The sequence below is a fragment of the Onychostruthus taczanowskii genome, unplaced genomic scaffold, assembly GCF_017590055.1.
Source record: "Onychostruthus taczanowskii isolate IOZ18803 unplaced genomic scaffold, ASM1759005v1 scaffold20, whole genome shotgun sequence".
NCBI classification, from domain to species: Eukaryota; Metazoa; Chordata; class Aves; order Passeriformes; family Passeridae; genus Onychostruthus; species Onychostruthus taczanowskii.
The window spans coordinates 12,786,001-12,812,865 of NW_024499240.1; the positions used below are offsets into that span (position 1 = coordinate 12,786,001).

The 26,865-nt window shown below is 40.1% G+C and overlaps 1 protein-coding gene across 11 annotated transcripts in view; it reads right to left on the bottom strand.

The window, feature by feature from the left end:
• SLC39A10 (solute carrier family 39 member 10) overlaps positions 1 to 24,146 on the bottom strand; it is a 52,522-nt gene extending 28,376 nt beyond the window's left edge. The window contains exons 1-2 of one of the 11 annotated variants that reach the window (XM_041403700.1): positions 5,356 to 5,493; positions 4,265 to 4,345 (exon numbers count right to left, since the gene is read on the bottom strand). Coding sequence is in view for 4 of the 11 variants with exons in the window: in XM_041403694.1 (XP_041259628.1) it covers positions 4,195 to 4,206 (12 nt within the window). In the remaining 7 variants the exon portion in view is untranslated. Of the gene's footprint in view, positions 1 to 4,194; positions 4,350 to 5,202; positions 5,310 to 5,355; positions 5,495 to 5,793; positions 6,002 to 7,505; positions 7,561 to 24,047 lie in introns of those variants that run through there. The other 10 variants (XM_041403694.1, XM_041403698.1, XM_041403695.1 and 7 more) reach the window with 10 other exon arrangements.
• Between the last annotated feature and the right edge of the window lie 2,719 nt (positions 24,147 to 26,865).

Genomic DNA, 26,865 nt, shown 5'->3' on the forward strand with positions numbered 1-26,865 from the left:
TGCTGGACAATTGCCTCAAAGCACAGTCCAGAACAGCAAGGATGGAAATCTATCCTGTTTATGTATTGTAGCAGACATCAAATAAATAGGAATATTTTATATTTAGCATAAAAGCTTAGTATTGCAAGGCAACCGCGTTATTTTGAAACTGTTCTTTTTAGCTGAGATACTGTCTTCTAGAGACAGATGTTCAGGTCAGCACAAAAAAATGCTGCTATATTCTGCAAACAGCACCAGACAATATGTATGGCCTACATGGCATCATTTGCATTTCATGGAATGAAAGTGCTCATCAGGGTAGTGGAGCCCTGGTGGAAAGAGGCCTTTGACAGGAATGGTTAGAGAAATTGCACAGAGCCCTGAGAAGTAATGCAACCATCATGTGAAACACAGAGTGCAGTGTGCCACTCGGCAGTGAAGCAGCTTTTCTGGACTGCTCTGTGCAAGACATAAATGAAGCAGGACTGAGAAGCAGCCCTGGCTCACTGCTCCCCCGTGCAGGAACCCCCACTTGGGGCATTACTAGGAACTGAACTCAACTGCCAGCCGTACAAATGACGTACGGCTATCATGAACAATCCTAGATGGAACTCGGTGCTACTCAATCCTATTTAAAATGCAAATCAATACTAACAAAGACATTGCTCAAAAAAAAGAAAAAAATCCATAAAAAAGATTCATGTTGAACAATGTCTACTGAGACTACCTTGAGGATTACATACACTTTTCCTTTGTTTCTCTTTGATGCTCCAATCTCAGTATGGTTGCATGCTATTATCAGCAATTAGCTTGGTTAAAGAGTAACCATTTATAGATATCAAATCACTAGGTGTAAATAATTTACACCTAGATAAATTACAGTTATCTTTGAGAATTCAAAGCATTATTTTTGTCCATTAATAATCATCACCCTAAGGAGTTATTTATGAATGTAGTGCAAGTCAGGTAATCTAGGTATCTGCATCTTTATGAATAAATTGTATGACAACCCCTGCCTGGAATTCATGTTGTATTACGGTGGTCTTTACTAGGAGCTGCAACTGGTAACTATTTCTAAAGCATTTATAACCTGCATGCAGAAACACTGCACAGTCTCTGTTTATTGCATTTACAATTTTATGCAAATTCTGCATGAAACTTCTTTCACACATTCTTAACCTGAAGAGCATTTTATCTCACTTATGCATTTTATCTTATCTAACCAACCACAATGCAGATTGATAACTTTCATACATGATCAGTTATACAGCAGCTTCCAGTATCACAGAGACTTTCTCCCAAAGCTAATTGGTTCAGCTACCTCAGTGACTTCAGATATTATTCACTTATTCAGAACTGTGCTTATCACTTAAGCACCAAATTGAATGCTTATACAATTTTCTGTACCTCTTAACAGTCCAGAAACTCTCTCTCTCTGGAGTTTTAAGTCCTCTGTTAATATTCCACATTTTGTATAGACGTGCTACTTTGTTTAACACCGACTTGTGACTGTCAACACAGAACAAAAAGAGGGGCAGGTTTCTCTCACACACTTCATGAGGCTACAGAGAAGGTGACAGCCAGATGAGAATGAAGCTCCTGGGTCACTGAGAGAAAAAGGACAACAGCTGAGTCATTCCTCCTCTGCAGCAATGGAAAAAGCAGCCAGGAAATGGAAAGAGAGATGAGGCAGCACAATGTGAGAGGAGAACATTTCCAGTCTAATGAATCATGTCCCCCAGCATGGGTACAACACCCTACATGTAATTCCAACATCCCCTTTTCTCAGAAGCTTTTCAGACTGACATCAGCAAACCATCATCTTCCAAGTCTTTTATGTTGCTTTCCAGCTTTCTGGGTATTAAAACCTGTACAGACTTTGCACTATCACAAGAGGTAACAGAAGTGACTTCAAACAATTATTCTTTAACTTCTTTACTCCTCAGATTTTTATTACATCCAAAAAGCCTGGAGCAATGGCACTGACTCAATAGCACTAAAAGACTATGAACAGGGGGACTGACACAGCACATACCTTTCTCTCCTTTAGGAGGTTACACCGTGGCAGGACATGGTTTCCAGCATTTCAATCAGTTTTGAAATTTAGAAAAAAAGGTTTTATTAGCTTTGCCTAATTGTTACACATTTCCTTACCAGACCTTATTAGGTGTATTCCAAGTAATAGCTCAGCTGTAATTAAAGAATGACATAAGAGCAGTCTTAATTCTTTCTGCGTTAAGTGTTACTTCAGGCCTTTATCAGTAAGATAAAATTACTAGTTTTATTTAAGATAACTTCAGTAGCCCACCCCCAAAGATAATACTTCTCAGATGATAAAATTGTTTAAAATAATTGCTATCTAAATTAAGTTGAACTCCCACAGTAAACCAGGAAGTTATAGAGATTTTCTTCAATTAGAATAGAAATTGCTTCCCGAAAGGCACAAATTCTCAGTATTCAAGGAACTCGTCCTGCACCTAAAGCTCAATCCTGTGAGAAGCATACCTGCCCAAGGAACAGAACTGCTATTAAACATTCCTTCTCTAAAACGTCTACTGACATTTTTAAATGTGTTACAAAAAGTCAAGATACATTTGGCAATTCTGAAAACATCCTAGAAAGTAACATGCTGTGAAATATTAAGTGTTCTGACATCGCTGATCATCAAACCGAGAAGAAAATGGAATGAGGTTTTCTCATTCTGGTATCATTCTCATTGCTGACACACAGTTATGTCTGTCCATCAGTTTGCACAGATGCCACCATCCTTCCACCAAGTTTCACTACAGTAAAGGACCAAATCATAACTTACACAAAAACTTTAACGGAGCTTGGCTTTTAAGTAGCTTTTGTAATTTTAATCAGCAATTCCATCTGATGAAAACATGTAAATGTTCTCAAACTGATTTATTTTATCACTGATTTATCAAGTGCCTGTCACACATTCAAAACAAACTGCCACTTCTGTAAAAACTGTGGCAGGGACAGGAATAAGTCTTTACAATAGGCAAAGTCACGATCAAACGACATTGAAACTGGACAGCAAAGCAAACAAGTCCAAACACACTTCCTTTAGGACTATATACAAACTTCAAGTCCATGTGATCTGGGCACTACTTAAAAAGTCTCTTCAGACTGAATCAGCCACTGCTTTGCAGAAAATGTAATAAGAATAGAAAGAGTAAATTACAGTTGCTTGACTTACTTAGTGAAGACCAGGAAGGAAACTAATGCCATGTTGGATATATTAATTTTGCCATATATATATTTATCTCACTGGTGCAAGTCAAAGTAATGATGGTCAGCATGTGCTTTTCCACGTCAAGTAAACTTTCTAGAACATGTCTGAATTACCCTGATGATCCAATTTAATTATTTTCTTGCAATGGGAAAAGCATCCATTAAGACAAAGCCTGTGAGCATATTTGAATAACTTGAAACCACAACCCTGCTGTAAGTGCACATTTTATGACTGACTGGGTATATGCTGCAAACTCAATGCCTGAGTTTTATGTAAGCCAACCTGGAAAGCACCAAGACCTACACAGGTATTAACTGAAACAAAGCTCATTTTTTTTTATGCAGCCAGAATCTCCAGTCATATTGCTTATTCCAGATAGGTAACAGTGTACAACCCCCCTACACCCACCCATGGACACTAACATAATGCCAATACGGAACTGTCACCATGAATCTCATCAAACACACACAGTTAATTCACAGTCTGTCCATTTATCTAGACCCTATCCTCCTTTAGTAATATATAGCATGACTGCATATTTTTTTTCCTCTGAACTATGAGTTAAAAGCAGTCTAAATTAAAAAGCTGCAGGACACCACCACTAATTTTACTTTAACCATTAATTTAGCACAAGAATTGAGCTGGTAAAAGTACAGTGACACTGTCACTGGTCAGTGTTCTTGGGGACCACAGAGTTTTTTCCAGTTATTTTCTTACATTACCATGCCAGACTATTAGCCTACAGAGTAACCATCAGTCCCTCACTTTTAAGTTGCACAGCATGCCTCAGTCTGAATTCCTATTTCCCTGCACATCTGAAGCAAAGCACATTATTCAGCAGAAGAAATCAGAGTGCATTCTTTGTTAAAGTCCAATTAAAAACCCCCTCATATGATACCTTTTTAATATAGAAAGTTTTCTATTTTTATGTCACTGTGTCAGTTACTACTACCCAAAGGGATACAAGAACATACCCACTGGAACATGCCAGGAATTACTTTTGTTAACTAGATGACAACTGCTTCCGCTCGTCTGAAAACTAACCAGGTCTTCCAGTGTGCATTTCTCAGTTCTGTATCAGGCTCGAGGTTATCACAGGCTCCCTTGGTGTTACGGTACAAGATCCTACCTTAACAAAAAAAAACACATCATGATTGCTACTTACACACATACAGCGTTAGGAGTGCTAGAAACCAGAAGTAATTCTACTCAGGCAACTCTTGTTCAGAGAGTTTTAACAAGTAGCAGGCATGAACACTTCTACAAAGAGGCCCAAAAACGACAAAGATAGCTAGAGATTTTAAAGAGCAATTTTATTCCACAGTTTCAACATTAGGTGTGTATTTCCAAAGGATGCAGCATAAGCAGCAGAGATGGCTGACAACAGGAAATCAACGTTTTTCGCTCATCATTTGTGTCTGTAGAGCAAAGCAACAAAGCCTCCTGACCCTTCCGCCCTTACCCCTATTTAAGGTTACGTGCAGGTTACAGCCCGAGTGATTTTCCCGCAGCTGTCAGCGCTAAATCCCAACCGTAAGCCCTGCAAGATTTAATCGCCTGCCTTGTTCACCATGCACCGTCCCGGTACTACCCCCAAGAGCGGCCAGGTCCCGCGGGGTTCGGCACGGACCCCGCACGGCCGCAGCGCCCACACGGCCGGGGCCGGGCCGGGCCGCCTCACCCACCCGCACCCGCGGCCTCCACGTGGCCGCACCGAGAGCGAGCGGGCGAGCTCGGCAGGGCCGGGGCGCGCCCAAAGCCGCCCTCCCGGCAGGAAGGCTGCCAGGGGGAGCTGCGAGAGCGGGCACCGGGCAGCTCCGTGCGGCTCGAACCCGCCGGGCCACAGGGGCCCGCCGCGCCCCCCGACCCCGGCGCTCCCTGCCGCCCCCCTTTCTCTCTCCGCCCGAGCGGCCAAGGCAGCCGCAGCCCCGCCGCCACGTCCCGGGCCCCCCGTTCCGGGCGCGGGGGCGGGGAGGATTTACCTGCCGCATGGTCGCCTCACGAGCAGAGGAAGAAAGGGGGTGGGGGGATGCGCCAGGGCCGCGGCGGCGCCTCGTGCTCCGCCGCCTCGGGGGGAGCCCGGGCGCGGCCCCCCCGGGGGGAGGGCATGTAAACAAATGGGGTTTTATAGCTACCTCACTCGAGTGCCGTGTGCATCTCCCTCTCCGCTCGGTACCAAACCGCCGCGGCGCCTCCTCCTCCTCCTCCTGCCGCTCCGCCGGCGCTATTCACAGACCCGGCTACGCCGCGCTCGCCCTGCACACGCGGCCCCGCAGCCCGCGCTGCCCAATGCGCAGCCATTTCCTCCAGCGCTACGAAAGTGGCGTAGCGGCCCTGCCCGCCCGCCCCTCGCTGCGGCGGCTCCGCGCACGGCCCGGCAATGGCCGCGGGGCCCGGGCAGCGCCGGAGGGAGCCCCGCGGGCCCGGGGCAGCGCGGCCGCCGGCCGTGTCCCGGCCGAGGGAGCTCGGCCCGGGCTGCTTCTGGGGAGCCGGGCCCGCGGGGCCGGGGCCGAGCTGCCGCCTCTGCAGCCGCCTGGGGAGAGGGTCCGTCAGCAACAACGGGGTATCCGTACCTTCCTATCGGGGTACCTTTCGAGGCCGAGGTGGGCACTAACCCCCGGTTATTTAACTGCAGAAACCCCTGCCAGGCTCCCTCATGCCACCAAAGCCTGTCCAGGCAATGGACGTCTCCCCATGGCGAGGTGGAGCCCCATGCCGCTACACACTTCATTCCTGAGCAACAACTACGGAGATAAATAAAGCCCCCAAACCAAAGCTTAGGTAAATCAAAACCCTCGCTAGCTCAACGCCGAGGATCGGGGGACATTTTGGTTTATAACGTAAGACCTACAGTATAGTGGAGTCTTTCACAACAAATCATATTCTAAAATAGACCAGCGTGTTTTGTTATGGTTATTTATAGAAAACACGTTCAAAGGCTGAAGCGCAGTTATAGGAGCGTTTCAGATAAGTTTTAGGCTATTTCATTTTTCTTCTGGAGAAATTTGCATACAATTTTCACGACGTTTTCCTCCAAAAAACCCCTAGTATTTCCATTGCAGGCTTCAACCTAGAAGAAGCCTGCAATGTATCCAGAAGCAATCTGACCTTCCCTCTGTTTGTTAAGGATGCACACATTTTGCTTTTAGATTCTTATATTATTGAATGGGACTAACCTAATTATTTCTTAAAATGTTCCTTTGTTAAACCGGATGATTCACATCACCACTACCTTAAGTCTGGCCTGGAAGAGTCCTGTCCTATCCTATCCTAATGGATATGCCCTGAAGTCCAGGGCATACCCCATGGTTATTCTCTCCAAAAGCCTCCAAAGTTACTTGATTTTTCCTTGGTAACATATAAAGGATTACTTCTGTTTCTTTAGCGACCAAAAGAAAGTTGTTACCTGTAAGAGTCCAAAAACCACATAAGCATTAAACTGAAGTCACTGTGCAAGAGAAAATCAGAGTAAACTTCTCTAAATATAATAAATATCCATTCTAATGCGGCTATTGTACAGACAAAGACATGTAGACCTCTCAAATGACCAAAGAGCACATCAGCTGTGTGCATTACACTACACCAATTTTTTGGTATGTGATGCTGAATCTTTTCTGAACTTTTCTGATTAGGCTCTTATTTACCCATAAGGTTCATGTCTCAGTGACAGAATTTATAGTTTCATATCTCCTCCAAAATCTTTTCTCTCTTTAGTATTTATTTTTGGGGGAGGGAAAAAAAAAAAACCCATAATCCTTCCCTCATTTTTTGCTATATGTCTTACCAAGTCCATCACTAGAATATAAACCATACTAGTCCAAGTCAGCTGCTCACATCAAGTTTTAGGCACTATTATAAAGTGATTATGAGGTAGTATACCAAACTTGCACCAGATCATTTTGTATGTTGATTAGAATGATTCTTACCTTGAAGCACGTCCCTTATCTCTCAGAATTTTAGCACAGGAAATAAAATACAGATGTGACTAAGACATTGGTTATTAGACATTTATCACAATCCCACTGTTGATCACTAGATGTGACTGATTTGTATTGCTGTTTGCTCTAGAAATAGATCCACTGAGTGGAAAAAAAAAAATTAAAATTAAGTTTTCTTTTTCCATCAGAGTTTATTCAGAGGGAATTGCACTCAGTAATAAATAGAGCATATGGGGGCTGTTAGCTTTTCTGAATAAAATCCAAGTAATGCAAAATATCCTTAAAAAAATAAAGGACTCTAATAAAATGAAATACTGATGCTACACAGCGACTTTCCAGAAACTCACCCAGCCAAGGTGTACCAATAAATAGATCTCTGTTAGTTGGTTCTCCTCCCCTCCAGCTGTTACCCACTCTAACATGTATCTGTTCATTTTAAATCCAGAAGGGGCCATTAGCAGGCCTGCCAGCACTCTGCTAACATTTCCTGCTAACAAATGAGTCTCATTTGTAGTTTGAGTTAGGTTAGAACCTTCCCAGTCCGTCTGCTCGTGGCTTTCTCCTGATACATTGAAAAGCCTACTTGTATCTACAATATTTTCCCTGTAGCTGAACATTGTATCTTGCATTTAGTCTTCTTAGTAGATTTAACCAGACATTTTAGTGCAAGAACTGCACTAAAGTATTTGAGGAAAAGAAAGTAGGACTTTCTATAACACAGAAACCAAAACCAAAAATTACTGGATCAGGCATTTACCATTAAAAAAAGCTGAGGAGTGTGTTTCCCTGTGAAGCCTGTGGAACAGCTTTCTGTGCTGCAGGGAAGCTGGAACAGCAGAACAGGGCAGCCAGCACTGCAAGAGTGCTGAGAGCTTGAGAAAACACAAATGTATGCAACAAACCCAGACTGACTTTTCAAGCTTCAAAAGGAATATGTTACCATGCTTTTAGAACAGAACTGGTTTGGGGGTTTTTTCCCTCTCCTCTCACAGGGCACTTCCTTGCTGAGTAGGACTGCAGAGCACACATATTTTGGGCTGAGTAAGAGAATTTTATATATATATATAGATAAAATAAAAAAAAGTATATTAAATATATATATATATATACACACACAGATCTCACACACTGATTTCCTGTCCCCCTCGCAACAACCCAATTGCAGGTGAGAGGGTAGAGGGTTGACACACTTTAGACAAGTTATTAAAACAAAACCAACAACCCAAAAAACCCAGCCAAAACCCAAAGCTACAGTCCTTATATCCTGATAGTGTCTCTGACTCTAAAGAGAAGTAATAGTCTTGTGAGTATTCCTTGGAGAACTGAAACAGTAATACTGAAAAATATTTTAACTGGGAGAAATTAATGTAGAAAGATGGTAGTTGAAGGTGTAAAAAAGAAATCTTGTTATGTAAGTGGGAGAAAAATGTCACTACTTGTTGCCAAAATGAACTTGTTGGCAAATTCAGCTTTTTTTTTTATTGAAGAGCCCAACTTAATTTTCTGACTTTTGAAGTACTGATGCCTCATGAAAAAGCCAAGGTAATGGCTTGAAACATCAACTTCCTCCTTTTATTTTAAATCTTCTTGTCCAAGATTTAATGAGAAATTAAGGCATTTGAATGTTAACGTAGCTGGGTTTGTAGCACATGTTACACGCATATTTTCTTTCCTGCTCTTTAAAACCTTTTTTCTACTTTCTGTCCCTGCCTTTCTTTCATTCTGGGAGCCTGAAACAAAGTCAGAAATGCCATTTCTTCTGTGACAATGACCAAAAAGTATTGTTCAGTTTGCTAGAGAAATTCAGTAGCAGAACTAACCTTGAGGAGAAAATGGCTGGCAGGGCACTGGGGTTGTCAATGCAGACTTGCCAAGCAGAAGGATTTCACCCAATTTCTCAGGAGTGGGAGAGCTTTGCTACAGGAAGCTTACTCACAAGTAAACTGACAAGAGCTCTGAAGTGAAATACCAGGGAATCATACAGAAATCATAATTTCCTACTCCGTGTCTTAAATATGACCTACTGACAGTTGTCTCTTTGCTCTGAATTGACTGGTGAATTCTGAATTCTGTCTAACCATCTCTGGTTAGTTGTGTTTACAGATTTACCTGTACTTTCACTGCTTGGCAGTTGGAGCTGTGCTATCTCCAGGCACTGAGGTTGGTGCTGAAGCAGCAGAGACTTTGCTTATGGCAAGGACAGAAGGGAAGCGTTCGAGCATCAGGGAGAACTTAAACAAGCAGGTAGTGATTCTGTGATTAAAGCTTGTGCTTGGAAATAGGAAATGATGTCCTCTGGGGGATTTCACTGCCTCAGCACTGCTTGGTTTGTTTGCAGTGAATTTAAAGCCCAAGTTTATTTTACTCCATGGCCATATATATAAAAACAAGACTTTTAGTAGAAACTATATATGCTTTTTTTTCCACCTTCCTGCCAAACTGGGTGCTCTCCCTTAAGCCTTCACTAGGCAGGTTCCTTTAATTAGCTCTAATTGGTTTCAACTGTATGAATTCCAATGGTAAATCAAAGTAGATCTGGCTAGTTTTGCATGAACTAGTAAGTATAATTTGAAAGTTACTTTAGTTGTAAGATGGGGAAGAAAAGGGAAATCCATCTGAGCGTTTTTGTTTTGTTTCTAGAAACCATTCTTATCCTCCTTCTCTTACAACATGTAGATACCCCTCTGTTCAGACAGTATCTAAACATGTATGAGCATTTGTATAGGTTTTGAAGCAAAAGTGTCAAAATCAATGATACCATCTGCATAATTTTAAATGCAGTATCATGTAAGTACCAATGGGAAGTCAGTTCAAACAGAAATCTAGGAATTTTTTATTTGTTATTTTTTAACATGCCAAAACAAGATATAGGTTTTAAAGGTCTTTGTTTTAGAAGTTTTTGAATTGGTCTCTTTGTGGGGAAGGGCTGGGCTTTTTGTTTTGGTTTTAAACATGGGCTGACATTTTTAGAAAAAATATAAACCCTATTTCATTGGCTTTAGACTTAAGGTTACGTAAATACTAAAGGACATAGGCAGAAGGGTGTGATGCTGCAGGAGCAACTCGAGTCTTTGGTGCACTCAAAGGTTTGTCTGCAATTTGGGAAACAGCCAATATAACCTTTGGCTAATTTTGCAAGGCTAGCAAACACTGGTATACTTATCCACAGGAAAGCTTGCTGGCAAACTTGACTTTGTTAAATGACTCTCCCTTTGTTTTGTTATTATTTGTTTTAAACATAACTGTCTAGTCCTGCTCTCTAAAGCAGTCCTAAGCCCTTTCATTGGATCTGAGACAGGCAGGATTTGCTGGTTGCAGGTCTGGGATAAAATTTGACGTGGAGGATATTAGAAAGTGTGTCACAGCCTTCTTCCTCTCTTGCCGACTGAGGTTTATTTGTTTTTCTCCCTTCCTGCCTGCCTGCTGAAAACACCTGTTTGCTTGTGGCATCTTGTCTGTAGGCAGTGGTTGTGGGGAGATATCATCTTCATTCCAAAGGATGTGGTGGGTGGGAAAGGCCAGTCAGCTGCTTCCTGCAGCACGAGTGGGGTGAGATTGCAGAGCACAAAGAATTTCTGGTCATGTTCACACAAGACCTCTGTATCAATAAATATGGATATTATCTGCTGGAGCCGGGCAGGGTTCAAAACATTAAACAAAGCTGTGCTAGCTGCATGGGTGGGGTAGAAATTCCTCTAAAGGCTTTCACTTAAAAAAGCAAATGACTGATTCCAAAACTGACTCACCTGACCAAAGAGAAAATATTGGCTTTAATGTAATCTCTTTACACGCTGAGGAATTTGTTTTACACCCTCTTCTCAAACAGAGTGGAAAAAAAAAATTAATGAGACTGGCCCTGACATTATTTGAAGAAATCAATGAGGAACTTAAAATAAGAAAGAAAAGGTCAGCATCTTTTTATTGTCAGTCCCTGTCAAATTTTAACCAATTTGGTGAATTGATATTTTTTATATATGACCTAGACTTAGCTGAGTAATGGAAGCATAGCTCTTCTAAAGCTGGATTTTAGCAGGCAGCTGGGGTGAAGTTCCCCATTTCTTTCACCTCTGTTACACATGGAAGTGGAAATGACAAATTTTGAGCTCCTGCAATTCTGCCATTATCAGCAGGAAGAATCAGGAAGCCAAGACATCCTTAAGCTGCTGGCTGCCTGTTTGGGGCACCTCTGGGCCATTGCTCATCTGTGAAATTTTGGCAGTGGAAAGGGAAACCAATATGAACTTGACTGGATGTCATGCAGCCTCATCCCATCTTTAGCACAGATCCAAAACCTCCGAGATACCTACAGAGAAGAGGTGGGACAAGAACACGCAGTGGCAGGGAAAACAAAGGTATTTGCAGAAATAATGCAAATTATGAAATGGGTGTTTTGTTTGCTTTTCTTTAAATAAACTGTACCAGTAACAAAATCTAAAATCAAGAGGAAGGTTCTCAAAATCAAAATTATCAAAGGCTAGCCCAGTTTAGGGAAAGAATTAACTTAAGGTCAGCTTGTGTTTATCCTTCCATGTCTGGTAATTCAGAACTGGGAACGGAAGGGACCAGTAGGCTACTGGCCTTTAGGGCACTGTTAATACTACATGACCTTTGATTTGAAATGCTGGTATCCACCTAAACTTTGATAATTTCCCCCATCATTCACATTTGTAATTTTTACACTTGTATCTCAAGATTTCTAGAGAAAATAAATACAGAGGCAGCAGGAAGAGTGCTGCCCCAGTTTCCAAACCTTTAAGTACAACCATTTGACAGTGTTGCAGCTTTATTTTCCAGGTTGCTGCTGTGATCTTTTGCACAGTTGGATGACAACTTTTGGTTTCAATGATGTAAGAAGGAGTGTGAATTTAAGCATAAAGAGCTATGAAGAAGGGAATAAACTTTAGCTGATACACAAAAAGATGAATCATGGAGACACCTAAATATGGTCTAAATGACAAGAAATGTAAAAACCAGAGAAGAGTATCAGTGGAATTACAGGGAGAGACAGACAGTGGGGATGTGGGACAGTAGAACTGGGAAGAGAACAGGGAAATGGAGAGGCCTATTACATAACTATTTCTAATCTGCATGATTTAGCAAGCTCACTTGATACCTCCTTCTGTAAATCAGCAAACTCCTCTGAGAGCAAGTACAGCAGCAGCAGAATAGACTCTCGCAGTGGTGAATACTTCCTGTTATTGCTTGGAAGGGAAGAGACGTTTTGAAGCATTTTCTCAAGCATGGAACTAAGGAGACTGCTCCTGACAGAGGGGATGTGGTCATATGTCTTTGCTGACCCATCAGGTGATGCATTTGCCGTGTGTTTTAGAGCATTGAGAGCCCTGAAGAGACTCAAGGGTGGCAATGCCAATAAGCAAGCAGAGAGAAAATAAAGCATTTCTGCAATGATTGGGCTGTACTAACTTTGCTGAGGTGTTGGACTGACATCCAGTCTGTCCATCCATGGATATGTCATGCGAGAAAATGAACTCACAAGCTCAGGGAAAGAAAATCACTCAGAGACAAAACTCAATGCCAGTTTTGTCAACACTAAAATTGAAAAGAAAAAAAAAGAAAGAAAAAGTTACATTTGAAAATGCTTGATTTCACTCACACTGTTAGTGTCTTTCCACTCCTTTCAGGTAACCTTGCTTTGTATTTCTTATCCCTCTCTTCATAAATACAAATAAAAAATCATTCCCATATACACAAGGGGTAAACTCTTAATGATCTTCTACAGTAGCTCTAATGAAATTATTGTGCATTTCTCCAAGACAAACATGAGTACCAAAACCACGACAATGCCTTTTCTTATTTAAGGAGAGCATCCCAAGAATGTTCAAAATAAAATGTTGAACAGCAAATGCAGTTAGTTCTTTATAACAGATTTACATTATTGAACGTATACCAAAATGCACCACAAGCATGCAGTGATGTAATTCAAGGCTAAATATTAATTGAAAAAAAATCCCAAATAATACTGCCTTTTGGACAGATAGGGGCAAAATTAAAGGACTTGTGAGTGAACTGATATTTATTTTTTCATTTAACCACGGTGCCATCTCTCAACAACTGTCTGCTCGTGGAACTGCTTCCAACAGATGGCTTTCTTTAAAGGTATGAAGAATGTATCTGTATGATTTTTGAAGAGTTTTTTTTCTCCTGCTGAGGTTAGCTAGTCATTTCTCTGAAGGAAAAAAAATCACCCATGAAGGTGCTTGACCCTGTTCTTCCATTAAAGTGAGTAGGGAGTGGCTCTCACCGAAAGCAGTGTCACAGCAGCTTTTGGCTGTCAGGCCACTTACGTAGTTACCTACATCCAGTACCTTAAAACAGTTCATAGACTCATAACCTTACTTGGAACAGCATTTACTTCAGAGAATCACCATTGTATTTTTTTTCAGGCAGTTTAGTATAATGTAGTTGGGTATAATACAATATGTAGCTGGGTAAACATTATAATGTCATTTACATTTTCAAATTAGTTTTCTGTTAATTGTTAGATATATGAGAGAAACTCACTGGACTAATTGCAAGTGCAATCTGAAATTTGAAGTCCTATAATCTGTCAGATTTCCAGTTTATTAAAATTCTTATTCTGAAAATAAGGCTCCAAAGCACAACATAATATCCTTTGGCAAATCAATACACATCATGGAAAGAAGGAATTGGTACCCTGAAGCTTCAAGACATTGCTTCTTAAAGATAAACAGAAACTAAAACTAAAGTCAATACTTACTAATGATTTGCAAGGAGGCTTGAAATGAGAATATTTTAGTTAAGCCAGGTACTTGAAGAGAGACTGCTTGGGGCTCTCCAGCTCACATGAACCTAAGTTGGGCTGGCTCATTGCCAGATTCCAGGCAATTCTCAACCCAAAACCAGCTCACAGAGTTTTACTCAAGTTTGTCTCAGATGACAGAAAAGCACTTTTTGGACAGTGTGATTCTGGGATAACATTATTTATATTATGGGATGTGTCAAACTCATAGCATCAGAATGACCATAATTTGTTCCTGTTTTTCCAAGGGACTTTGGCTTTAAGGTAATGTGCTTTTCTTACTCTCAGAGAAGTATACAAATTTTGTCTCAGAAGACATTAACAATATCACAGCTATCACTAATTAGATGAAAAATAGACTGGGTATGCAGCTTCTAAAAACAGTGAATCAGAAGATGAGCTGCCAGTGCCTGAAAGTCCTGCAGGATCCCCTTCTTGAGAGCAGCATGCACACACTACAGATCAGATCAGGCCACTTACACGAAGTTGAGTCCCAGCTCCATCATTCAGGACAGCAGTGTCTGAGTCTTGTCATTTCTCTCTTTCTCCTCTTCCTCCTTTACAGGAGGGAGAGACTGCATGGCCTTTAGTCATTTCCCTAAACAGGAAGAGTTGCTGTCTATGCAGTTTCTTTTTTAAACTACTGTATTTTTAAGGAGCTGTTTGAAGAGGGTTTTGTTATTTATTATTGTATTGAAATTGAACCTTGAGCTAGTAAAAACAATATTAGGGTAGTGCTCTAGTTATAAAACCAGAGCTGCTGTTTTCACAAGAGGACACTTCAAATTGCTGCACAAAACCTTTGACTGTTGAGCACTGAGAGGTTTGCAGTGTACAAGCCCCAGTTATTGTGAACAGCCAAGCAGCAATAGACAGTTTTTCGGAGGTTATTGCTAGTAGTTTAACAGTAATCTAAAATGTAGAAAAAAAGGGGTATTTTTAGGGGAGGCTTCAGTGGATCAGTATTACTGCAACGCTTTCCATTTTTTAATGCCACTTGCGTTGTACAGCAAAACAACTCAGAAACTGCATTTGTTTCAAAAATCAGTGGTCTCCTGAGGCGAAAGGACAGAGTCTTTTGTTAAGGACTGTAAATCCACTCTTAGTCTTAATATAACCTGATCAGCACTCCTTGAGAAAGCTGAGTGAGGAGGAAAGAACAGGACTTCAAGAGCTTGGCAGAGGCAGATGGAATTGCCCCCCAAACATCTCTGTCTATTCACTGCACCACAGTTGTGTCTTCCTGACATATGCCAGAGCTTTCTGTCTTGGTATGGCTCATGTTTAGCCATTTGGCTGGAGCCACCAGTGAAGTCACCCAGCCACCTTGGGTTATAATGCTGTCTAAAGACAACTCACAACTCTGCTCTCTTGTCCTCAGAAAATCTGCTTTCCTGAAGTATGACAGATACAGTGAAAATTGCCACAGAAAGCTTTCCAGAGGTGATAGAATCATAGAATCATCATGGTCTGAAGAGGCATTTGAGATCATACAGTCCAGCTATCCATCTTGTCCTACCACTAACCATGAGATGATTCTTTATAAGTAAGTTTGTATTTTCAAGAATCTGCAAAAGCAACCAACCTCCTTTTTCCTAACATGACTTAAGTGTACGGTCTCAGCTGGGTGGAGGACCCAAACATTCTGGCTTCCAGTTGTAGGAAGCCAGGCTAGCAGTTCTGTTTCTTCCGGGGGCAGTATTTCCATGTCCTCCTCTGACAATGTATTCTTCAAAAGAACATAATCTACCTGTCACTCAGTCTCACCTGAGTGCCTGGCAAGATCATGGAGCAGATTCTCCTGGGAACTATGCTGAGGCATATGGAAAATAAGGAGGAGAGTGATGACAGCCTGAGGGCATGGCTTCACTAAGGGCAAGTCGTGCCTGATGAATGTGTTGGCCTGCTGGCATGGGGTTAGTTGGTGATGGATAAGAGAAGAGCAACTGACATCACAGTGACATCCTTGTCCCTGAAGTGGGAAGACATGGATTTGGTGGATGGATAATTGGTGGGTAATGGGTTGGTTAGCTGGTCACACTCAGAGCCAACAGCTCAATGTCCAGGTGGGACCAGAGATGAGTGATGTTCCACAGGGGCTGATGTTGGGATTGGCACTTTTTAACATCAGTGACACAGACAGTGGGGTTGAGTGCACTCCCAGCAAATTTGCCAACAGCACTGAGCTGTGTGATGCTGTGCTTGGCACATTGGAGGGAAGGGATGCCATCCAGAGGGACGTGGACAGGCTGGAGAGCTTGGCCTGTGTGAACTTCATGAGGCTCAGCAAGGCCAAGTGAAGGTTGTTTGAAGGTCAGGAAACACAGTACCTAAACTAGTGCTGCTGGCTCCTCTGTGGCAGTGCTTGCCAAGGTGGAATTGTAACTGAATAGTGACAGGCACAGAGGGATGGATAAGAAAAATCTGTTGCTGATAAGGGCTCAAATATGACACTTCAGGTAACTATTTCTTCTCACTGCCCAGTCACTCTTGAAGTGCAGGCCCTTGAAGTCTCTCACCACTGAGTGCTGTCACACAGTGTCTCCCTCAGCCAGCCAAGCCCTGGTGACACAGAGGACATGCTGTAGGTATGCATTTGGTCCTGAGATTCTAGCGAGGAATAATCTTCCCAGAATTAAATTTTATCCTTCAATTACCAAGCAAGGAGAGACCTTGAGAATACACTCCTGTTTGACATTTGCATAGTGAACCTACACCGGAGCAGACTTTCACAGCACCATTGAAGTTAATGCCTTAATAAAAACAACTTCTCCTCAATGGACTTTGTTTGCTTTAGCCTGACCTTATTTTCAGGAGATTAAAATTTAGCAATAATATTTTTATGGTCTTGAACTCTCTTCTGTTTTTGGAAAAAGTCATGTTGTTAAGTTCAGAAAGGAGGCAGAAATTGTTTTCCTTTAGTTTCACTTTGTCACGTTCTAGGAGGAGCAAAACCCCACACCAGAAGCCTCCTACAAAAAAAAAAAAAAAAAAAAAAAAAAAAAAAAAAAAAAAGCTGACAGAGCTTTTTAAGAGAACCTAACTCCACATTGATTTTTAAAAAAATATATAAAATGTGATGTACACCATTTTGATACCTATAGCTCTACTACTTTGTTGAAGTGTTTGAATCTAGCATTTAGTACAATTTAGTCTTAAGTACTGCAAAGCATCCACAAACTACAGGGAAGGAAGGATTACTGAAATACCTAAAAAGCCAGCGAGTGAGCGAGCCATATATGAGTGACAAGGTTTTAATCTTTACCCACACGCTCCAAACATGTCCATTATCTTTGGCAGAAAGACAAAGCTGTTCGGAAAAATTGACACTGGTGTTCAGTAGGGAACAGGGAGTCCTGTGGAGACAATGGGATGTAAGACTTCCCTCCCTCCGCCCCCCATTGTGCTTGTGGCTGGTGAAGTTCCAAGAGGAAAAAAGATTTCTAAAGGTTTCTATTACCCTGAAACAACCATTTTCAGTAGACACCTAATGAACTCAAAGGAAGTCCACTTGGTTTAATTTTTTTCCCTGAAAACGATGATCAAACAAGTTTACAAAGGAACAAGTACAAAAGGTACTTACCCTCTGCCAGGCTCTGATTCAAGAGTTTAAAGCATTTTGCTGGCTTTACACAGGCAAGTAAGTATTTACCTCACTCAGTTGCTTAGTAGCTCCTTTCAAATCAATAGGAATGTAAATGTGCTATTAGTGAGTGCTTTAGTCTTGCTGAGTCATGTCCTTTGCAGGTCACAGTCATTACTGAAAAATGTGGTTGTGACCATACACCAAATTTGTTATGGGAGGTAGAACGTGCCATGACATCAGGCTGGTGTTTGTGAGTGGTGGGGCAGGAGAAGAGGGATAATGAATGTTTTCAGCTGGGAGACTACTAAGGGTTTAGATATTTAGCAAATTCTGCCATTTCCAGAGAAATCCTAGATGCTAGAATCCAGGCATTTTGAAAGCCATACTATTTCTCTAGGTACACTGCATACACATTAAAAAAAACCCCAACCAAACCAAACCAGCACTTTGATTTCTGCCAGGTATGTAACACCATAACAACCACCAAAACAACAAATCTGCTTTTTAAAGAAAAGGCTTAATGCACACTCAATTCAGTGTGGACCAAGATGACAATGTTTGCTTCTCTGTTTGATAGGAACATTTAGGACCCCATGGTATGCAGAGAAATATTATCCCAAATATTACGTGGCTGAATGAGAAATGTAGCATACCAAGAAGCTGATACAAAACCTGTGAAAATCAATATGCTTGCTTCAGTCAGCTCTGAAATAAACTTCAACGTTAGTTTTACCTTTCTCAAGGTTCAGTTTCAATAGAGTTTTTTTTTGGATGAAAATGGCAGAGAAAAATATAAAAGATAAGCCTAAAATCTGCAATGAAGCAGTAATTCTCAGCTATCATTGAGAGTCATGGCTTGCTTTCTCTCACGTAGAAATCTTTGCACAGGAAGAAAGCTTTCCTTCCCTCTCACTCTTTCATGAAAATTGTTTTAGTTTTTATTTTCTTGAAGGCATCACAGAAAATTTCTGATTTTGTTGTATGCAGCAAGGTGTTTGTGTTTGATTGCTTCCAACTGCCAGAAGCTGTTGCAGAAAAGTCTGCAGCATTGCTATTCCAGAAATGATATACTGTCTGCCTTGCTGCATTGCCTCTCTGCTTTACCTTCTTTTGCTTATGTTCATATGATATAATCCTACATATATCATATGCTCACATATGTATCCCTCTCTCTATCGAGTCTATATCTGTGTATCTGTCTTCATAGATATGCCCAAATCTAAACACATTTAATGCAGAAATGGAATCAGGGTGAGTAATCTTGCAGAGGAATGAAGCAAGCATCTTGCTATTAAAAAATAAAATAGTTATTGAGGTCAGAGATGGAAGTTTACTAGATTAAGGCAGCACAGTGGGAATAGGAAACTAGCTGTGCCCTGAGGATGGTTTTGTAGCTGAAGCAGGGGAAGACATGCTCAGAGTGCAGTTAGCTCAGCCAAACCTAATTAGGTACACAGCACTCGGCCTGTTCATAGATTCTGTCTCCAGTGATTGACACTTCTCTTATGATCAGACTGTTTTTTTATTAGAAGGCTGGAGGTTTACCAGATGATTTTAATGATCAATAAGTTGAAAGTAAAAGACAGGCTCATGATTTACCTGGTATAAATCTGGAAAATACATGCATTGTGCTTTGTTGTTAAGCATAAATTACCATGTTCTTTCCAGAGTGTGATATCTCTTGTGGGAGTAAATGGTTTGTTTTAGGATTCCTCATGTTAGGTAAAAGTAATGATGATATTTTCTTGTGTTTCCTTATTCAGAACGTTTATTTGTACGGACAACTCTAAGCTTAGAGTTTTCCAGGTGAATTTTTGAACACAGAATGAAACACAGGAATAAGAAAAACCCTTTCAGGCAGTAAAGCTGCATTTTTAATCCCAGCAGTGATCTGTCATTCTCTGTTAAAGAGAAGATACTGGATGTATTTTTAGACCAGCTTAATTCCACTGTCTGCATGAGGTTTCTCCTTGCAGTAACAGGAGTAGTGCTTTGCTGTGGAGAGTTGACACCTCATCTGTGCAGAGGCAAGGTGCTTTCTTTTTTGTGAGAGAGGACGGTTTAAGGTTAAGTCAATAATTATACCAAAGCTATATGGATTGAGTAGTATTAGGTCTTCAATGAGAGGATATGGACTTAGAGCAGCATTGCAGGGAACACCTGCAAAGTCCTTCACCTGAGAAGTCAGCCAGAGATTTGCTTCTCGTGAGCTATAGTTTTTCTTCTATTATCTCATCTGGTTACTGAAGACTTTTATTCACGTGCAGATTTACTGGAGGTGAAGTGTGAAAGTGGGCTAATTTAACTCTCCCTGTTAGTCCTGCCTCTTGCTGTTTTCCTCGGAGTTAGCAACCAGTGATAAGAAATCAGAGAAGGGTATGGAAGTGCATACCAATAGAGATAACAGTGAACAAATTGTTGAGGAGGTGGTAAGCATCTTTTATGCAGATGGAATTATAATAATGATTTTCCTTGGCCAAGACAAGACAGATACAGTCATAAAGAGCCATGAGTTTTGAAATTCTGCTAATGTAATTGCTCTTTTGAGCCCCATCTGTTTATACCGGTGCGCTTTTAAAAGTCAGAATAAAAGAAAGGCACAAAGTGAACAACTAATGTTCCTAACCAGATGCACTGCCTTGCCCTTAATTCTCTCCTGAGAGGATCGAAGGGGTAACTCCACCAGCTACTCCACATCTGAACTAGATCTGGGTTCTGATTCATTGGAGGTACTGCTCTAGAGAAAGGCTTGGTGGGGTGGGAGGTGTAAGTGTGGGTGTGTGTTAACTACAAACCTCAGTTTTGGGATGCAGTTCAAATATAGCTGAAGACCGGACAGCAGGAGTCCTCACATTGAAAAATACAGTTAAGATGTGCAGCATGGGTCTGCTTCACAGAGGTTTTTAAAATGTAACTCAAGATCATCTCAGGGTAATTAAAATCAAAGGGTCAATATCAGACAAAATTAAAGAGGTAGAAAATGCTCATAATTATATGTTCAGTGCTTTAATAGAAGAAAAGAAAAGGTTTGACCTGAAATGGAAAATGGAAACTAATCTGCAATATAGAAGTGTCACTTGAGTCAGGTGCCTAAAGGAATTGGCAGTGTCAAAAAGCTTTCTGCTCCCTTCCCCTTTACACAGGTGGATGGCCAATGCACTGAAGTAGTATTTTAGGGAAAATTCAAAAGCCATTGCTGGCCTGGAAGAATGCCTGAAAGGAAGCGTTTGAGAACATTAAAGTATCTCTTCTGACATACTTAACCAATTTTCCAAGAGACACAGGTTATGAGAAATTTTTTTATCCCCAGTTTCAGCAATTTCCAGGCTGTATAGTACTGTCCCTGAAGCTCTTGGAAAGCAGTTCTAGATATTTGTCATTCATAAGCCCTCTTCCCACATTCAGACTTTGAGTAGATTAAAATTCCAGATCCAGATTTCTCTCACTGGTACACCTCTGGGGAAAAGTCTAAGAAGTTCCTGTAGCAATAGAGAATCACCTCAGCAGTGACAAACTATCTAACAGTCTTAAAATTCAAGTGTGACATATATGGAGATCCCCATGAATATCTACTGGTGTGAGATGATCTGGCCAGTGATACTTTTGTGCTTCCCAGGAATCTTCAGGTGCAGGACAGAATATTTTTTGAGAGAATAAATGCTTTGGCATATTGGTCCCAATTTCAGTGAAAGCCTCCAGACTCCTCACATGCAGTTACTGCAGATTCGTGCAGTTGTGTGAGGGTTTTCGTGCAGGATTAGCTTTTATCTGGAAATCTGTGGTATTTCATTGCAGCTTACACACAGGAAGTTGAGGTTCCCTATACGTGTCACATTTATTATGTGCATAGAAAGGGGTGCCCTTGCAAAGTCATAGCTGAGAGCAGACAGGTCCTTCAACCTGCATAAAAGCTCAGAGATGTTGTCTTTTCACCCTTAATCAGAATGGAAAACTGAGCCTTAACTGACAGGGACATAAAGGAAAAATATTCTTCTAGAGCTCTCTTTCATGGTGTCTAAAGGATCATGTTCTGAACATTAACTTTTTCAATTTAACATGAACTGTATTAGAAATGATGACATAAAAAAAGAATGGCACACTGTGATTCCTGGTGCTACTCAAATCCTATGCAGAGGGACTAAAAATGACTTAAAACCAGTGATGAGAAATGCAAAACCTAGAAGCCATTTAAAGTATCTGATATTCAAAAAATTTAATGTCTTTGGGTTTTATTAGTTTTCCTGTATGGACCTAAAAGCCCATTTAGTGTTTCAGTCAGACACTATTAAATTAGCAATATAATTTCTACTGGTCTGAGGAACGACGTGTAAAGGAGTGCAAATAATTAGACTATGCTTGCAAGAATTAAGATAAGCATTGCAATGCCTAAGTTTGGAGCTTGAAATTAGAACCATAAGAAAATCCCAGGAAGTTACACATCGGGAGACATGCACAGCTGGAAGCACAGTATAGGAGTTTTGACAGTCTCACCCTGGCTCTCTGCCAGTAAATCATAATTGCCTTTAGAAGGAAGGAGCACAACTCATGGCTTTACTTTGAAATAATTTAATAGCCAGTACTTTAACACCTGGAATGAGATATTAGTGTCAAAATGGGAGCTTAATAGAGTTAGTTACAGGGAATAATGAGAATATCTCAAATGACATGAGAGAACATAATAATCAGAAATACCAAAAAACTTCAAACCAACCCAATACAGTGCTCCCCCCACCCCAGCACCTCCCTCAAATATGTCTCTTGGACCAAGTAAGAAATCATAAGGGCAATGGCTATAAGAACAAGTTTGAAAGAGTGAAAAGTTAAAACCTTAAGAAATCTGAACAGGCAAGACACTTCTTAAAATTTATCAGCATTGATTATTTTGTAATATTCATTCAGTCCCAAATAACTTCAGAATTCCTCTCTCCTTCCACTGAGCACTCCTTTATGCTTTCATTGTTAATTTCCTTTAGGCTTATCCAGGAGCAACCATCACCTGCCTGGATAGTAATCAGATTATGCTAATTGTGCTCCAGAAGCCCAGCTAAAGTTTTAACCTGCTGTGATGTAAAACACCCTTTCTTTTCGAGCAATTCAGGACCCAGTCTGATGCTGTTTTCACCATGCAACCTGATACTTCATGTGCATATACAACCTGCCAGTCTGATTTAATTGCATAACTCAGTTTATCCAAGATCAGACCTTACATGAAATCAAATGCTGCATTTTGTTGAAGTGCATTTGTGAAGACTTGTCTCTTCTGCTCCCTGAACCCTTTCCCTCCAAAAGTTGTTTCTGGGGGACATTATCATATTGCCACCCCTAGATTTGGTATCTGACTTGAGATGGCAGCCCTTACCTTTGCTTGATTTTAGCTACAGATGATGCATCACTGGTAAATGAAATTTTTAATTATATAGCACATTTCTTAGTCTAACAAAAAAAAAAAAAAAGGAAGAAAAAAAAAAATTTTCTATAATTTTTATGGACACTTAAAAACATTCCCTGCCTCATCAGAATGTAACCATTTATAATAAACATTTTTAATTGAGCTGTTTGATGAATCCATTTGGACAACTATGTAACCTTCTGCTCCACCACTTTAACATTACTGCTAATCTGTTTAATGTCTAAAGCAGCCCTGGAAATCAGTTCAAGAGGAAGTGATGTAGTTTGCTTGTTTCTTTTGGAGTTGCTTCTGAGCACATGCCATTAACACTCTATACATGAATGATGGGAAAATAGTCATGGTGTGTCATTAAAGGCTGGTGGTGAACACACTGCCGGTACATTTCTCTCATTCAGTGCTGCTCAAACACAGTACAACTGATCCAGCTATATTTTTTTTTTTTTTTTTTTTTTTTTAATATTCCAGCAGGTCTTTACTTATCAAGCTCCCTGTTTACAAAGTAAAAGGCACATACTGGGAGCCAGCCTTGTGCTGTTCATCCAGCTGGTAAGTGCATTTAGAGTGCAACATGCTTTCATCTCATCAAACTCTGCTTAGAGCTTTAGCACCCAGCCCTCCCAAGTGAAGACGTTGCAAAAGTTACAGCACTTTTGAGTTCATTCAAGAGATCACTATTACATACATCACTATTACATCTGATAACATGCTTCCCACTTGAGAACCAATTTCTTTGAAGAGTATTTTATGCCCACAACAAATTTTAATCTAAAAGTATGAGTCTGAATTTCCATGTTTATTGCCCCTCTTTATGAACTGAAGGATTACTTCTCTCTCTTTGCTCTCACTGATATTTCACAATCTATGGAACAGGACAAGCTAATTGATTTCTTGTAACTCCAAATTTATAAAGTAAGCCAATTTTTAATCCTTGGGTTTACACCTATGACCTTAGAGTTAAGGATTTTGGAGCAAACTCAAATACTCATTCTGCATTTGCAACTTTCTTAAGAATTCTGTAGAAGTTTTTTATGTTTCACCATTTCATTGTCTGGTAACATGCTGTCTGCTCAGCAAGGATAACAGAAAGAAATAAGATATCCTACTGTACTTACTGCCAGTCCTGGAGGTGGACTCTGACTTCACAGGGAGGCAAAAGAGACTAGAGATTTTACTCTAATAAATGTAAAGCATTCCCTAAGCCTCTCCATCCACAGCAGTGCCACAGAAGACTACTGGGACGATATTTTATGGAGAAGGAGGTTTAAAACATGTGGAGGATGTTTATATGATACTGCTGCCAGGAACTGACCATGAAACAGGGCACTTTTGGGAAAAAGCTTATCATGAAAACTACGTAAAATTCCCACCTCTGACTGCCAGTAGTGGCTTAGTGGATTCCCCTGAGACGATTTACAAACAAAGGGCACCTAAGTGTGCAAAGGACATGGTTATGTAATTCTGAGGCAATTTCTATGCTACAGAAATAAGATTATAATAGTAATAAATTATTTCCTTTTTTTTTTCTCGCGTCAGACAATGGAACATCAACTATCAAAGAATTACATGAGTTAATTTCTTTCCTGTTGCTTTTACGTCAGTTTTGACAGGAACTAATTACACGTGGTTTGCTCAGACATGATACTAATATTCTGTCTACCTGCTGGAAAACTGCACATTTAACTAAATAGAATTAGTATTATAAACAGAATTAGTGTGATAAATATATCTGAGATACTAAATATCCATCAAATATCTGTCTAAACAAGTTGTTTCAACACTGCAAGCCAAGTTTAGACACATGCATTTTGTTGTGTTAAATATGAGCATTATTCAAACCAGGGCAAGTGATCTGTAGATTAGAATTATTTGTACAGGTAACTGAAATAAATTAAATGCTCTCCATTACAAACCCATATTCGAGTGCTAAGTATTTAATCATTCAGCTGGGGTAGAGTTACATACTTACTTAGATAAAATGCTAGAAATCTGATGCAACTGTTTGTGAAGACTTATTACATTTCTCCTGGGCAAAGATTATAGATCAGCATTAATTTTCAAGACCTAATTTAGATGATCGAGGTTACCTTTCATTTTTGCAATAGTGCATTCTCTGTATAACATAATGCTTTGCCATGAACATCTTATTTTATGACAAGAAATTCTATTTCTTGTAATAAAAGAAATGTGTGGAAAGATTCTTAAATTGTGTGAAAAGCAAATAGGAACATTCCCACACAGAGAATATTTTAGTACTCAAGAAGTAAAAAATCATCATGATTATAGAGTAGTTAGAAGAACTGCTCAAAGATTATCTCTCAAGTAGATTTCTAAGACAGAAAATAACAACAAGTAGCTTACTAAAAATTCATATTTAAATATGAACTGTCTTCTGGATGCTGGATTTTCATTACAGGGTTAAGGCTAATACAGTCCAGGTTTGTAGACCTGTGAGTTTTCTAACTAAATAATTCTCAAAGTTCTTACAAAATAGTCAGAAACCTTTTATTTCTTGCACAAAGAACAAACAAACAAACAGAAAAACCAAAACAAAAAAACCCCCACACTGTCAAGTTTGGAAAGAGAATGTTCTGAATACAAATACTCTGTCAAACTCACCTGACTTCAAACACAATCTAATTGCAAAAACTGACTGATTGAACTAAGAAATAGTTAAGGGATATGAATTCAGATATCTGCTATAAATGAAATGTAATTTGATTTTTAGGTGATGCAATAAGCAGAAAGAATAGCACTGCTACAGGACATACAGGAGGTGTTAATTTATGTACAAACCCTGAGTTAATGAGTGACACACATTTTAATGCAGATAGATGTAAAAGAGTTAGATAGGACCAATGAATAGATATTTGTTGATAAGAAAGAAACAGATGTGAGTGCAGGGCAATTAAAAATAGACACATCCTCTGTTAAAGAGACACCTAAAGCAGCCAAAGTAATTTGGGAAAGCATTACTAATGAGGGTGGATTCCAGCGAAGAAATGCCCAAATTGTCTCTCACATAATAAACATAAGCAGTTTTGTACTTTTTTTAGATCTCCCTTGATACAGTCCTTTTTCTGAAATACACCACAAACCAGACTCGAGATACAAATATATTTCAGAATGCTCAGGAAGAAAAACAGGAGCTATGCAAGGAATCCTTTACAGCAAAAGCAAAGCTGTTACTTAAGGCCTGAATACTGAAGACACACAGTACTTAACTTTTGCTGTAATCCCAGTCATTTTCAATGCCTCAGCTTGTTGAATATTTCCTTTCATTGCTGTCACTCAGTTGCCCTTGTAACTCATTTACCAGCTGAGTTCTGTTTAACAAATCCCCACATATCCTAAAAGTACGGTCCTGGAAGCCATTTTTTACCTGTCTGGAGGATGGCCAGAAAACCTCCAGATTCTACATGCTCTCACACAAGAAGTAGCAATAGAATTAATTTGTTTTCATAAAGGTAAGATTTGGAACATTTAGAATTTGACATGTAACATGTCACTGAAAGAATGAGTGCTCCAAACAGAGCTATCCATTAAGGAAATTAATACCAAAGTAAACTTTGTTGTAATCATTTCAGATTTGCTTGGGAAGCAAGGGGAGTGATGGCTAGAATCTACCATGGAACATCCTTTCTTGGAGAATGGAGGGTTCTCACCTGTTTTTAGAATGAATTAATTAAAAAACTTTAAGGGTCTTTGGTGATCAATAAAATTCAAACTTCTTAGATTTTTAGATTAAGTAGGTAGGCTTAGGCCAAGGAGAGTGGGAGAGCTAGCAGCAGACAGCACCATGGAGCTTACTCTGTGCTATTATTATATCAATGCCTGTGCTGGCTGTAGAGATTTAAACTGCTGGATTGAGGTTTCTTTTCTTGGAATCAAGATCAAAGCTCTGATTATGTAGTGGCATTAACAATTTAATGT